The sequence below is a fragment of the Armigeres subalbatus genome, chromosome 2, assembly GCF_024139115.2.
Source record: "Armigeres subalbatus isolate Guangzhou_Male chromosome 2, GZ_Asu_2, whole genome shotgun sequence".
In the NCBI taxonomy this organism is placed as follows: domain Eukaryota; kingdom Metazoa; phylum Arthropoda; class Insecta; order Diptera; family Culicidae; genus Armigeres; species Armigeres subalbatus.
Window position 1 is genome coordinate 374,253,651 of NC_085140.1, and position 16,054 is coordinate 374,269,704.

General features: G+C 41.4%; 1 protein-coding gene across 9 annotated transcripts in view; it reads left to right on the forward strand.

Moving 5' to 3' along the window:
* Positions 1-16,054, forward strand: part of LOC134213104 (ankyrin-3-like) — a 305,479-nt gene that overhangs the window by 1,719 nt on the left and 287,706 nt on the right. For all 9 annotated transcript variants that reach the window (XR_009979402.1, XM_062691712.1, XM_062691710.1 and 6 more), the window contains exon 2: positions 603-922. Coding sequence is in view for 8 of the 9 variants with exons in the window: in XM_062691712.1 (XP_062547696.1) it covers positions 761-922 (162 nt within the window). In the remaining variant the exon portion in view is untranslated. The remainder of the gene's footprint in view (positions 1-602; positions 923-16,054) is intronic.

The following is a 16,054-nucleotide window of genomic DNA, read 5'->3' on the forward strand; positions in this document are numbered from 1 at the left end:
CAAAAGCACAACATATCGTGGCTAGGGAAGGGTGCCCAAAACTTAGTTGTTGACTGAGTCATGGTGTTCAATCGTGAAGTTGTTAGCATCCGGAAATCTACTTCAATCGGTTATAAGTTTAAACTTTGCGTAAATGTCCTTTTTAAGGATGTTCATTCTTACCTTTTCTTTCAATTCCTGACTCCTTTTTCAATTAAAATTTTAAAATAGTACAAAAAGCTCCCTAATATGCAAGTTTCTTGTCACGGTTGTGCACCATAATGTTTTCACCATTGGGTTTCCTGAGGCACCCTGAACTGTAGTTTTTTGTTTGCTAAGAAGAAACGAAAAGAATACCAATCCAAGAATTAGTCGGTTCCTCATAGCGGCTATTTTCTGCTGTATTCCGATTAAAATAAATATTGCGTGCACGGGGTGAAATCGGGGTCCGTCGTTCGACAGACAGTGGCAGCGCATGTATGTTGTGGAAGACACAAATGCATAGAAAAAAGTAGTTTTAAGTGCCCGTCGCAATCGGAATCGCGGTTTATCTACGACCGTGTGGCTACTGTTGTTTCTGCACTCTGGAGGATGAGAAAAATCAATAATCTTTCCTTTGTTAGCAACCTGACCCGAGAGTGGTGACGACATCGGCCAAGGCTGAATTCTAAAGAGTATATGTGAAAGTGACACAAGTGAGAAGAAATTTTACGTTTACGATTTGATCGAACCCGTGCTAAAGTTCATAGAAGGAAGAAAAAAAAAACATCGTTAAACAACGATGGCCTTGGAGGAGACCCAGAATGGGACGGTGGTCCAGCAGAAGGAAGGGGCCCAAAAGCAGCCTCCGCAGCAACAGCAAATACAACCTTCCTCGTCGAGCGAGAAGCTAAATGCGCTGGCCAACGGGACCAATGAGAAATCACGCAACAATAACAAACAGGTAAGAGGCGGACATTTTTCTGTCATAATTATCTTCGGTGGTGCGAACCACTATTGAAATTAGAGGAAAACTCACACGGTTCTCGTGCTTCGTAATTCTAGACTCAGAGGAAGGTTTTTGTGAATTAGGGTAGAAAAAGAATTGTTCAATTGGTGACTTGAAATACTTTTTTTTTCTCACGTACTCTCTTGTCAGTCATGGTTGTGTTGTATACTTTTGAAATATAGTAAGTTGCAATAATAATCGATAACTTGATTGTAATTATTATCGTTGAGTATCGTTTCTTGGCCTGAAGGCATTTTCGAATAAGCGCAATCATCTAAGTAAAAGTTAGACTAAAAGGAAGAAAAGTTGCTCACGACTTGTACAACTCAATGTACCTACTCAATTTTGCAATTTGCTCCAGCCTTTTAATTGGTTTTTGCGATCGAACTGTCAAGTGATTCAACTGAACATCAACTTCAGTGAGGTCCAACTCAATTTTATATGTTGAGCTATTTCCGAAGATTTCCTTTATATAGTTCGGTATCTGAACAAAAACGCTCCCAAGCCCTTGAGCTTTTTTAATAAAGAAAGCACTTTTTTTCATTCATTACAAAGAGTTTTAGCGCTTGATTGGTTCTTCTCTGTAGAATTGCAAGAGGGCATTGAAAACCCCCCTGGGCAGGGGGTTTTTCTTGAAGTAATTTCCGAAGGATTCTTAAAAGAATTTCTGAATGTATTTCTGAAGAAATTCCTGAGTGAAAATTCAAAGGAATTCCAAGATTTTCTCTCTAGAGTTTCGGAAGGATTTTTTTTAAGAATCAATAAAAGAATTTGTTTGACAACATCCTGAAATAATTGCTAATGCAATTCCTTAAAAAACAAATTTGTAGGAGTTCCTAACTCAATTTCTGCAGGAATACCTAGGGCAGTTTTCAAAGGAATTCACAATGAAATTCATAAAAAGAATTCTCCTTGAAGAATTTCGGATTTCCTGAAACAATTTCCGTGTTATTCTTAAAAGAATTTCTGAAAGGTTTTCCGTATGAATTCCAAAATAAATTCTAATGGAAAAAAAATACTAAAATATTAGAAAAAATTGTAAAGGAATTTTAAAAGGAATCCCTAGAAGAAATTCCGAAGGATTTTCTGAAGCAATTTTCGAGGAGATTTAGAAAGGTATTTTCAAAAATATTGATAAAATTAATTGTAACTCCGAATAAAAAATTGGGAGATTCCATTGGGAATTCCTCGAAAATTCAATCAAGGAATTATAAGAAAAATTCGAAAGTCATTCGAAAATTTCTTTTTAAGAATTCTTTTAGAAATGTCTCAGGAATACCTACGGAAATTGATTTAGGCGAAAATTTCTTAAGGGGAAATCCTTCTTCAGATCTGCATGAATCCTTTCGAAAATTCTTATAGGAATTTCTTCGGCCATTCCTCCCGATTTTTTTAGCAAGTCTTCTAGAATTTAATCTAGACCTTCAAAAAATCATTTTAAAATTTTCTTTTGAGCATTCTTTCAGGAATCTTGTAAATAATCCTTTAGAATTTTTTTAGGAATCCTTTGGAAATTCTGTTGAGAATTCTTTCGAGAATTCGTTAGAAATTCCTTCAGAAAATCATTTTGAATTTCTGTTAGAAACTCCTACAAAAACTTCATTAGGATTTCCTATTTCATTCTTCAATAATTTTCCAGAACAATGAAACAATGAACAATGAAACGAATACTACCTTCTTTTACTGAAACAATTTCTGGAGATATTTATGAAGGCCTTTCGGCAGGTTTTATGAAAGAATCCCTGAGGAATATTCAAATAAAATACGGGGGAATTTTATAAATTATTCCTGGGGGAGTTCCAGAAAAAAATCTGGAGTGTTTTCCCGAGAAATTTTGAAAAAAAATCCTGCAGGAATTTCTAAACAAAAATAAAAATATTTTCTTAATTAATTTTTGAGGAAATTTATTAAAGAACTATTAAGGTGACACGGGAAGCACAAACAATCATCAAATCGTCATCATTTTCATCATTGAATGCTTTATTTTTTTTTCACAACAAATATGATTTTGAACAAATATCACTGACGCGTGCTTACCGTGATCTACATGCTGATACATTTACAATTACATCAAACAACTGAAAACCGAAATACGCCGCCCCAAAGTTGCGAGGTGAAAATGCTAGAAAGAGACAAAAGATAGGAAAAATAACATGGTGATTAGTGCCTCCCGAGTCACCTTAAAGGAATCTACGAAAGATTTTCCTATGGAATTTTTACACAAATACTACTGGAATTTTTATATAAACTTCACGATTTCTACAGGAATTCATTCGGAAATTGCTTCAAAAACTCCTGCAAGAATTTCGCCGGAGACATCTGAAGGAATTCCTTCGGAAATTTCTGCGAAAATCCGAACAGTTGTAAAACAAAACCCCGTTTTGAATCTGGAATTAAGACTTCATGCCAAAAATAAAAATCCAAAAATATCGGGTTTGCAGTCGACTCATCATTCTCACTTCTCACTTCAGGAGTTGCTTCGGAAATTTCTCCAGAATTTTGTTTATCCAGGTGATATATCATGAATTTACCCAAGAGTTCGTTCGTAAAATCTTCCACATGTTTTTTCGTAAAAAGCTACCCAATGCTATCGCAATTAATGCGATTAGTCTTACAGAAGTTCTTTCAGGAATACCTTTAAAAATCCTCCAGGAATTCCATCGACCTCCAAATCCTTCGCAAATGAATCTAAAAAAATCTTCAGAAATTTCTTTAGGAATTCATTAGACAATTTCTTCCAAACTTTGTCTAAGAACTCTTTTAGAAAATACACTCAGAAATTCTTTCAGGTATTTCATTTTATCGGCTCCCGTATTTTCGCTAAAACTCTCTTCAGGAGTTACCGAACAAATTCCTAAAGGAACTTGATTTTTTTTTAATTTCTCTGTACGCTCTTCTAAGAATTCCTTTGGAATTTCCTCCAGGGATTCTTTCGGAAAATTCTCAGGAAATTACTTCAAAGATCGATACAGAAATTGTTTTGTAAGTGTATCAAGATATTCCTTTAAAAATTCAAAGAAGGAATTCTATGCATTCCTTCAGAATTTTCCTAAGGAATTGGTTTGAAAATTACTATAGGAAAATCTTAAAAAAGAAAAATCTTAATGAACACTAAGTCTTGCATCTTTATAACTTCGTTGGAAATTTATTCGAACTGTTTTAATAAATTGCTTCAGCAATTATTTCAAGAATTTCTAAAATAAGTTCTTCCAGTGATTCCTTAATAAATCCCTCTAAGAAGAAATTCCTGGAATTTCTTTAGAACATCATTCAGGTATTCTTTCGATTGTTTTAGGAATCCCTTCGGAAATTTCTACAGGAATTCAATTAGATATTCCTGAGTGTAATTTTCTAATTTATACCTCGATTTATCTGTCCGATCACGGACGGTTGGCGGGAAAACTGTTGCCATTTGAATGAGGAGTGCGTGTTCATTTTCAAAACAATGTTATTACTAGGAAGGGGACCGAAACACCCGCGATCGACTCGGGGTTAGTAAGATGGGATGCTGGATCTCGGGTGATCTTTCTAGGACTTGTAGATAAACATTCAATTACGTTCGCTTTGGGCGCAAACATTCACCCCTAGGCGGAAAGAACTGCGGTTATCTACAGAATGTGAACCTGAGTCAGATATCCTATTGGAAGAATTCCCGAAACATTTGTTACAGAATTTGCGAAAATCCGCTTGAGTTCGATTTCTGGGGGCCAATGGGTATGAACGGCAATCGACATTTTGGAGCCTTGAAGATTTTTAAGAAGATCTTAAAGAAGCTCATCCATTTGTTTCAGATTCGATGGCGTACGTTTCGATGGCCCGAACCTCAATTAAAACGAGGGACAACAATTTCCAGGCTGTTTTAGACTAGCAGACCTCTCTACACAATTATTCTTTGAATCGAATGCACAATGCGATTGTACAAACGATGAACTAATGGGTGGCACAGCTGTTTTAACGGATCCAGCACAAACCCACCCCAAACGTGTTTCCTGAAGTGTTGGTAGTTCATTTTGAAGTGTTGGTAGTTGGTATTGAACGATGGATCAGCGAAGAAAATGTTATGCGGACTCTTCCAGGATTTTGTGCCAAAAGATTTAGATAGGGTTGAACCCGTAATCTCATCGGCAACTAGGCAATAAATCTCAGTTTCATAATTACAATGTCGTGGAATCATTTGTAATTTAACACTACTAGTCAATGTTGATTTATTTCCATTGGCTCCCACAATATCTGCTGTGCCTGAAGTTATTGGTAAATTTAATTTATCAACGAACGATTTGGATACCAGATGAACTTGAGAACCTAATCTAAAAATGCTCGGCAGGGAACACGTTAACGTTAACGAATGCTGTCATAAGCAAACCGTTATTTAGACGAGGAGTTTGATTCACCGAGTAATTAATAAATGGAGGGGTGAGGTTGCCACAATCAGAAATAGAATTATCAATAGGATCAAGGCTATCGACGTGGAGAAGAGTATGATGCCTGGCCTTACATGTTAGACAGGAAAATCGAGAGGAACACGCACTGTTTTGATGACCCACCCTAAGGCAATTGGAACAAGCTTTGTTACTTCTTTTTACCTTGGCTTGGCGTTGAACGATAGTCATCTCCCGGAAGGCGTCGCACTTGAAGACCGGATGAACTCCAGTTTCACAGAGTTCACACGTGCGTTCCTCAGTGGCGGCGGCGTTCGTTCGCTGCATTCTTCGGTAGTTGTCCTTGGCTCCTTACGGGCAGCGATGTCTTCACCGTGGATAAGACTGACCCAGGAAACAAAAGGTTGTCGAATTCTACGGGGCACTCCTCAGGATTGTGCCTTTGGGTAAGAAAATCAATCTCTGAAAATTTCAGCTCAATCGCTTGTTGCATAAGCTGGCGCATTTGATTTGAAGTTTGTATGGTGGTTTCAGCCAAAATGCATAGGAAAATACACCTCCGCACTCTTTTGCTCAGGAAATTGGGTTCTTTCAGGAAACCCGTTCTTCCAGAATTTTCCACGCGAGCGCGTAGTTATTCTGACTCAAAGTGCGGGAGTTGGTCACTCCAGTTACTCAAGATCAGAGCCCTATCTAGGTGATAGAGCTTTTTGGTATCTGAATCGGTTGACGTCCTCTTGAAGTCCAAAAACATGGCCTTGAAGCGTGACCAGTTTTCGGGTTTTCCGGAAGGAAGGAATGGGGCCTTCTACGATTGCTGCTGCACAATGATCCTTGAAGAATCCGGTTGTGGTTGTGGGATCACACTCAATGGCGTGTTACTAGTGGCAGCGATCGACTGCATGATGACTTCCAACAGCACGCAAGCTTCAGTGTGCTGTGTATCGAACGCATCGTAGGAATTCATCTGCTCCTCCATCCGATCCTCTGGCGTAAGCGCAATGATGTTCTCGTGATGGCTGCAGTATTTGCTGTAAAAGTGATTGCTTTCTTTGAATAAACGGCGAGCATTGCCATGCTGGGTGTTTCGGATCCAGCTCCGGTGACTTCATCAAGTGCCTTCCTGATCCTGGTAGTCTGGGCCTTCGCTTGGCCCCGCAAGGACACCAACGTGCGAAAATGGTGTTGCAACCGTCAGATTGCCAGCACTCAGCCTGTTGCGGGTGCAACACACAGAATACGGATCGCTCGTGGATCCGGCTCGAACGACCAAAATGTTCGATCATGGACGGTTGGCGGGGAAACTGTCGGAATCTTCGACAGCGGCACCTTCCCACTGAAGGATGCCTGGAATGAGCCACCCAGTTGGCTCGATTCTTTTTCACGCAGCCGATGAGGCGCTCCCAACTGCCGCCTATATGCGGCGAGGAAGGAGGAAGAAAATGCCAACTATTTTCTGCATCCACAAACTCCTTCATTATTTCATCATGATCGCCAATACCCTCCACTATTCTGATTTCTCGGTTGGCCCGGATGAAATTTGTACCTCGATCGTTATACAAAGCTCTAGGCCTCCCCTTCGCGAGATGGAGTTGCGCAGTGCCATAATGCATGAATCGGTAGTTAGCGAATGGGCGACTTCAATATGAATTGCGCGGGTCGTAAGGCAAGTGGCCAGCATACCCCAACGCTTTTCTACTCGGCGACCGACGACAGTCTCTTATGGTCCGAAAAAATCCACGCCGACATGGGTGAAGGGGCGTGCAAAGGCATGAAGTCGAGCTGCCGGTAGATCTGCCATGATTGGCACTCTTTTCTGTCGAATTTCGTTAATTACGGTTTCATGGTTCTGGTGGTGGATTTTTTGGTGGAAATGTGCAATAATCAATTTTGTGGTGGTGGTAGTTGGCACATAGTGTACTAAATTGGTGGCGTTGTTGTGACTCCCTCCACCACAAATTGTCCAGCCTAGCCGGGTTTTAACAGCGATCGGCTCGTGCAGCGCTCCCTCGCGGCTCTTTTTAACAAGACTGAGGTGCTGATCCTTCATTCCGATGAGAATTTTTTGCCGGAAATCTTGGTAGGAGGTGATCGGAAGACCTTTGAGATGTTGATATAGCTCAGACAACTCTTCGACATTGATAGACTGAGTCGAAAGAAGTAATTCAGCAACTAAACGTACTTCTTGCATTGTGTACATCTTGGAGTCGTGTTTTAAACCTATCTCAAGCTTGACACGCTTTGAGTCATCCTCTCGACGCTTCGCTCCCCCAGTCCAAAGCAAGCGTAGCGGGGCCGCATCTCCCTCAAGCTGCAGCTCATCCGCAAGTTTCTTGTCGAGCAAGGTAAGCTAGGACCCGTCGTCCCGGAAGGCGAATGTTTCGATTGATCGGTGCTTCCCGTGCAGCACTATGGGTAGCTTTGCGGAACCTAACACCTGACTAGTGGTGATCCGATGAGCATGACATCCGTGCTCGCCACAGTTTGGTTCTGGTATGGGTTCTTGACGCTTGTTCGGCAATAATTTGCTAATGTCGGTCGAAGAAGTATTCAACGGCAGCGATGTGTTCTTCTGCTCGTTGTGCAGCAATTCGTGATGCTTCAACTCGCAGCCATTCTTCCCTCACAATTTGGCTTGACATCCACCCTTATGTTGGCGTAGACACCGGCGACAGAGACCTAGATCTCGAACCGTCGCCCAGCGAGAATCGCGAGAGAACTCCGGGAAACGCAGTTTTCGCGTTGGAGGCAATGACCTTTCGATACTTCCTCGGTGTGAGCATTGACGAAGTAGTTGTGTGCGTGAGTCGTTACTTTTTGGATTCGAGTGTGGTGTTCGGAATGGTAACAGCGATAATTTCTAATTTGTCTTCTCTTAATGCTGGAAGAGAGTTGATTTTCGACATCATCGAATGAACGATCACCTCCTTCTTCTTCTTCTTATTGGCATTACATCCCCACACTGGGACAGAGCCGCCTCGCAGCTTAGTGTTCATTAAGCACTTCCACAGTTATTAACTGCGAGGTTTCAAAGCCAGGTTACCATTTTTGCATTCGTATATCATGAGGCTAGCACGATGATACTTTTATGCCCAGGGAAGTCGAGACAATTTCCAATCCGAAAATTGCCTAGACCGGGACCGGGAGTCGAACCCAGCCACCCTCAGCATGGCCTTGCTTTGTAGCCGCGCGTCTTACCGCACGGCTAAGGAGGGCCCCATAACGATCACCTCCGGCTGCCCTAAAAGCATTTTGAGCGTTGACATAACTCCGTTGACGTTTGATGGATGTAGCAGCCGGCTCTTGACTGCTTCATAAGCTCGAGCCTTCAAGCTTCGCTGCAAGCAAACGATATTTTCCTCCATGTTGAATCCGCACAGAGCAGTGGTGCCGTTGAAGGTGGATAGGAACAGAGGCCACTCTTCTGAACTTCCAGAAAAGGTTGGAAGATCTTTTGAAACGGCTTGTCGGGCGGCTAACTGCTGGCGGAAGATCCGGTATGGTTCGGGACATTCTTCTTGCTTTTGACCGTAGAATAGGTGACCTCGCATCGTGGATGAATGGGGACTGGTGAACCGAATGTCGGACCGAGTCTGAAACAAACTGTTGACACCCTGGAGTCGGTGGTTTACGTGAGAACCGATGCAACGGATCTACTTCTGAGCCGTGGATGACGACAGGTGCGGGTGAATGATGCAACTGTACCATGGAAACCCGTCGCGAGGGTTCAACCCGATTCCGGCACTCAAATCCTCCAACATTTGAAGCTTTAGCCTAGCAAGAGCTTGCGAAAAACGACTCGAAGACACCGATGCCGCTTTAGATCCGTTTCGAGACGGAGACACAATCCATTGCAGTGAAGTGACGAACGGTGCCTAATCTGCTCCCGTGGGTTGGTTTGACTCGTTCGTGGCCAGCGGAAAGCCAAGCTGATTAGCTGTTATCTCGGGTCGCTGCGGCTGATGTTGTTGGTATGGCTGCTGCCGGTACGATTTGGGTGATTGTCCCGATGGACCACCTCTTGCTTGAAGCAAAGCCGCAGTAGAACTGGTTTCCTGAACACCTTTCGCAGACTTGCATTTGGCACAACTCCAGGGAAAACTCTCTATCTGCTGCGTGACACCTACACACTAGAAGTGATGCCATTTGAAACACACGTCGCATTGCACCATTTCGAAATGCGAAATTCGTTTTCGTATATAAACGAACATAATAAATAATAATAGGTAATAATCCTAGTGACCTTTTTAATTATAGACGATAAAATGCAATACAAATTTCGTTATATTTGGAACTGCCTAACATTGAGTTCTTACGACTGACGCCAAATTATAAATGAACCAATTACGCCAAAAATGCTGTTGCTCCACCATTACCAGAACTCTGCCACCGCCAGTGCGTAATTCCATTCAACTTTGTCTATGGATGCACGTCACCAACCACGCAGTCTAAGAAAAGTTGCCTTCTTGTGCCCGTCAGATCATTGTCAAAAACCATTTCCACCGGGTTACTCTCCGACACCGTCCTTCGATTTTTGCGTTATGAACGATGGATGCTTCTCCCAACAGCTCTTCCACTTCCATCATTTGAACTTCACCATATATAGATGGTACGCAGCACTTTCCTTTCGAAAACTCCAAGTGCCCGACGGTCCTCAACGAGCATCGTCCAGGTTTCGTGTCCGTAGAGGACTCCGGTCCAATGAGCGTTCTATGGGCGAATATTATTCGATCGAAGCGTCTTGCGGAGTCGAAAGTTCGTACGATTTCCTGCCATGAGGCGTCTCTAATTTTCTCTCCTGCTTTAGTTTTTGGCGGAGCCCAAGTTCACGAATTCTTCAACCACCTCAATTTCATCATCACCGATACAAACTTGTGGTGGGTGGCTTACATTGTCTTCTATTCCTATTCCTTCGACTTCGACGTGTTGGTGACTAGTCCGATCCGCTTAGCTTCCCTCTTTATTCTTCGTACCTTCCAAAGCGATGTTAATCACCATCACTTTGCCGTAACCCTCTGCGTATTTCACATCGCTTTGAATACGTCATCAGTGTTTCGTTTTCAAAGAATAGCACAAAACAATTGGTAATAAATTTACACTCTATCAATATCTCGCTGAAAAATTGTAATTCCCAACATTACTATGAAAGAATCCATTTAGGTGCAATTCCGATTAGTGATAACCACACGAATCTACATCAATTGAAAGACATCTCCCCGTCAACGCCCTACAGCTACCGGATTTAATTCGTTTGATAACATATCATTTAGATTGCGACGATTGTAGAGCGGTTTCGTAATAAGTCAACCGCCGCCGGTACTAACACGCGACAATTAGACAGTGTAGATAAGTACACGCATCGAGCAGATAGCTCCTCCGGCTGGAAAATCACTCTACATAGCAACGAGGTACAAAGGGGGGCTACCATATTGACGCGAACGTGTCAAAATCAAAACTTTGCGATACGCGAAAACTACAACAACGAAGCCGGAACACTCTGATTTTCATAGGAGTGCGCCGCCGCCACGGAGACACAGGGCACGATTAAACTATAGATAGTAGAATCTATAGATGAGCGAAAGCATGGCTGAGTCGATTTTTTTGCCCGTGCACACGCGCATATGACGTCACAGCCCTTAACGTTTCCATTGAAATCGTGACGTCATGCTCGTTTGGAGACACGTTTGACAGTTCGTTTGGAGACAGAGGATTTATCTTCGCTCATCTATATATTCCACTATCTATAGATTAAACAAGATCTCGAGAACTTGGTACCATAGGTGAAGTAGGCATTTAAAACAAATAATGAGATTATCTGCGCTCGTACCTATGATGACAGAAACAACCACAGCGATAATCGCATTTCTCGTTCAACAACTAGAAACGGTTTACCTTTATTATAGAAGAGAACACGTAGGTAAATAGTTGCTCAAATTAAAACATATATGCCTCGAACGTTGTTTGCGATTTTTCCACAGTGCCATTTCCAGATAATTAGAGCAACCACACGGCTTGTTTTACATACCGGTTTGCATATTTTTAGTTGTCCGATGCAATAATGAAAAAGGCATGCGACGGGAACAGAGAGCTGAGAGACCGGCTATTTCGATCCACTCTCGCTCCATCCAATAAAACTCCAACCAAGAAAGACAATAAATGATTGTTCCCCATACAACGGGCCTTCCACTGACTGACTATGCTTTCCTCTAATTACATTTACCTGGTAACAACAATAGCTGGCTGCTGTGTCGCTTGGCGGCGACGGTGGTTCTCATTGGATTGTGCCCAAGCCACTTGTGCGAATTTGTAACGTCTACTATGAGTGAATAATGCCTTCCAGTTTTTTCCATATGCATGATGTTGGATATGGTTACAAACACCGTAAATTGTCTACTAACATACGTTCTCTGTTGTGGCAATATGAAATTAAATCCTAGTTGTGGCCAAAGTCGGGTAGGCACTGTACACATCTACTGCTGGAGAAGCAGAATTCAACTGTACTAATCGAGTTCGAGTGCAGTTTGCGTAATCATGACAAATTGAGCCGAAGGCATCTGTTTAGGAACGAAAATTTAATTATTAAGGCACATTATTTTGTTCAGCTTGATGCTGAACTGAGTGTTTGAAGTTCATAACTCCAAATCAAGCAAGCAAATAAGTAAAGTTATGAAACCTCAACCATCAACCACGAGATGCTTCCAATAATTGTTACAGCCCATCAAAGGTAGAAACGCAATCAATCTCTTCAACTGACATTTATTTCCATTGTCCACCCTTCTCCTCGGAAAGTTAGTGTCAAAATCTGCGAATACTCCTTCACTTCCCCCGTCTCCTGACCACAATTTAGAAACGAAATAGGTAACATCCAGGAAGAAGATTTGCCAACATCAAACCTGGAACCTGTTTCGCTTTTGGTTGAACACTCACCTCACTGCATTGGGGAAACTTTTCGCCAAACTGCCGAAAACTGGATTCAGCACACCCACGCAGACTTCTGCTTCTGTCAGTGTTATTTGCGGCTCTTTCTTGTTTCGCTGCCTCTTTTTTTCTTGCTCGTTATTTTCGGGTGGCTCTAGCATGGTGTTGTGCAAATTTTCGTTCCATAGGACAGAAAAGTCAAGGGTGCATCCATCCGCGTCCACTTCTGGTGGTTGTTGTTTCGCGTGCGGGATTTTTTTTTCTCTCGGGGGAGAAAAGCTTCGGTTGGTGGGTGCTTTTTGCTTGTGTAAAGAAATACAATCAGCCGTCAAACAATAATGTCATAGTTGACTTAGCAGATTTACCTTTCTTTTGTTTAGCAGTATAAAAGGATTTGTTAAAGACTAGCTCAGGCTGGTTACGTTAAAGTATTCTAAAATTCAACACATTTATGAGCATGTTTGCAGTCGTCGAATTTAATGTTGTGATAAGTAGTTGAGGAATCGCACATGATTACTAAATAAATTTAAATACAGTCACAAACTGATATCGCTCATTCTGTACGTCGGCCGCATGCACTTCCTTCTCGATTGTACACCCTCAGCGAGCACTAGGTATATGATGCTGAACCCATCTTTATCTGCCGAATTTTATCAGTTATCCGGTTTCAGCATGTTTGTATACCTGGTAGAGCTCACGAATGAATCGAATGTCTCATTGACTATTGTGATGATTAAGTTTGGCGTTATTCCAGCGCCGCGTGAATCAACTTTTTTCAATTGGACAACCAGTTCAATCATTTTTTCCCAAAAGCCAAAAGTTTCGTTTTAGAGTCATTTCTTTTAATTATGTAGGTCGATTTTTTTGCTTGTTTTTGATTATTTGTATCATTCATTCGGTATTTGGTTCAAGCCTGATTTTGAGGAAGGACCTACTTCGAATGGGCAGTAAAATTGTAGATCTCCACTCTGTTACTCCTTGTTCATAATCTTCTAGTAAAACATAACAAAACGTCATTTTAGTCGAAAAAAATCTTTTTCTTACTTCTTACTTCTCTGTTTAGCCCAGTTATATAACTCTTCTGCATTTTAAATTGGATGTTCATGTTCTCCATGGGTCTCCAGTAGCCTTGCGAGAAAAGGCGTAGGATTGCCAATCCGGAGATGGTGATTTCGATTCTCGGTCCGGTCTAGGATGTTTTCGGGTTGGAAAATTTCTCGACACCTTGGGCAAAGTGTATCCATTGTACTTGCCACACAATATACATACTCATGCAATGGCGGGCATAGAAAAGCTTTCAATAACTGAGGAAATGCTAATAGAATACTAAGTTGAAAAGCCGGCCAAGTTCCAGTTGGAATGTAGAGCCATTGAAGAAGAAGAAGAAGTTCATGTTCTACAGATACACTTGCGTTTCGAGCCATTCGGTTTAATGTTCTACCAATCGCATCACATGGCCCCTTCCCATGAAAGGTGGCATAAAATGGCATTCAGCATCTATGTTGTAGTTCAATCAAAGTTAATTGCCTATTTCCGGGGATTAAACCACCCATTTAGAATGTCTGGCGGCTGTACACATTCTTCATCAGCAACTGTACTGATCAAGTGAGGTTGTGTAAGCTATTTGCGTCCAATTTGGGAATCTCGAGCTCGTTCAGTAGCCGCTAGGTTGCGAAGGCCGACGGAGGTCCTTCGTAGCTTAGTTGGTTAAAGCACCAGTCTAGCGTACTGTAGGGTCATGGGTTCGAGTCCCATCGAAGGGAAAGTGGTTACCTCCAATACATTTTTCAAATCAATATCTTCCACATAACGTACATATTCACATATGAGTTTCCATAACATTGTAAATTAACGTCCAAGTCGGGTGGTTTAATCCCCGGAAATAGGCAATTAACTTTGATTGAACTGAACTTGAGTTGCGTGCTCTTGCCTAGGCAATGCGGTCGGGTCTGAGCTTGACGACCGACTGGCAAATAGCTTACACAACCTCACTTGATCAGTACAGTTGCTGATGAAGAATGTGTACAGCCGCCAGACATTCTAAATACTCACGCTCCTCTAATGTGAACGTGTACTATACACATGTGTGGTAGTGTTGGCTTGAGAAATGGATTGCGAGTGATTTGACTATGCGTCCAATTTGGGAATCTCGAGCTCGCTCAGTAGCCGCTAGGTTGCGAAGGCCGACGGAGGTCCTTCGTAGCTTAGTTGGTTAAAGCACCAGTCTAGCGTACTGTAGGGTCATGGGTTCGAGTCCCATCGAAGGGAAAGTGGTTACCTCCAATACATTTTTCAAATCAATATCTTCCACATAACGTACATATTCACATATGAGTTTCCATAACATCTATGTTGTAGTTAGATTTATATCTACAAAGACTTGCATATTTTTTACGATTTTTATATTGTGATCAGGGATTGAATACTAAAGAGAAAGAGCAAGTCTCTCACTTATCTTCTCTGTATACATATACGATATGTAGCATACCGCTAGAAACTTTTTTCGGAAGCTGTCATGATAGAGAACTGATTCGGGATGCTATACCCCATGATAAATTTCTTTTAGAAAGCTCCAAATGCGGGGACCACTAGCTTTGATGATGCATTTCAACTTGTTCTATACATCTGTGCAATAACCAACACGAAAGGAGCGAAAACAAAGCGAGAATCACTATTTTTCAGTGGGAGCTGCCTATCCGATTCTGTTTTTTCGCTCTTGTATACAAGTTTGATAAATTTGTTATCATGGCTTGTTATGATTCGGAACAGTTTTTGCCACTCTTTCATCGTTGTTCGTTATCTATTGAGAACGATTTCTACAAACCCTGATTGTGATGCAGCTCCATGTGACATAAAAAAGCTTTTTTAATTTCTTATTGCGATTTTAAAAAGTCCATCAATTTCGTAATAAATACTTGAACCGAAATAGTATCATGCTCAAGTACCTCAGAAATAATAATGAAGCTTAAATTTCTTAGCGTTCCCGACTCTGAATAATAAATGACAAATGGATGAATTGTTGCCTGATCATTATTCCAACAACTACTTTGCGCGGCGTCTTGAAGTACAAACGAATAGTTTTCTGAAAAGTCACATACTACTACAACTTCTCCGTTATTTAAATTATATTTCGTTTCCCTCAAAAATTTTGACTGTTCAGTTTTAATATATTTATGAGTTACCAACTTTTCCAATTTTCCACAAAAGTACAATACGAATTCATAAATTTGTTGAATTATTGTTCCTAGATTGCAACGATCTGTAGAAATACATTGCTCGAATGTTATTTCAGTTAAACTACATTTCTCCAATTGTTTCAATTTTTTTTTTTTTTTAATCCAAGCGGGTTGGACAACGTTTACGTTCGCGGAGGTAACAATATTTCGATCTGGTTGATGTGCTGTATAATATTTTTTCCATGTATAAGTTTGAGTCCGAGTGAGCGAGCGAGGGCGGCCTCCCTTAGTAGTGTGGTAAAATGCGTGGTTACAAAGCAAGACCATGCTGAAGGTGGCTGGGTTCGATTCCCGGTGCCGGTATAGTGTTCAACATCTCAACACTATACGCAATGGAGTACTTCCTAAGATGTAGCCGATGCTACTGATGTTGCTGACGGTACTTCTTCAAGACAGTTTTTTTGATTCAGATAGCTGTGGCTCAGCTACTGGTGGGTGTGATTCGGATAACGGTGGTTGTTGTTCCTCCACTGATTGCACATCACCATATAAATATTTACAGTCACTTGTTTTAGAAGTCTGCACGAATCACAAATGAACAAAGACGTGTCTAA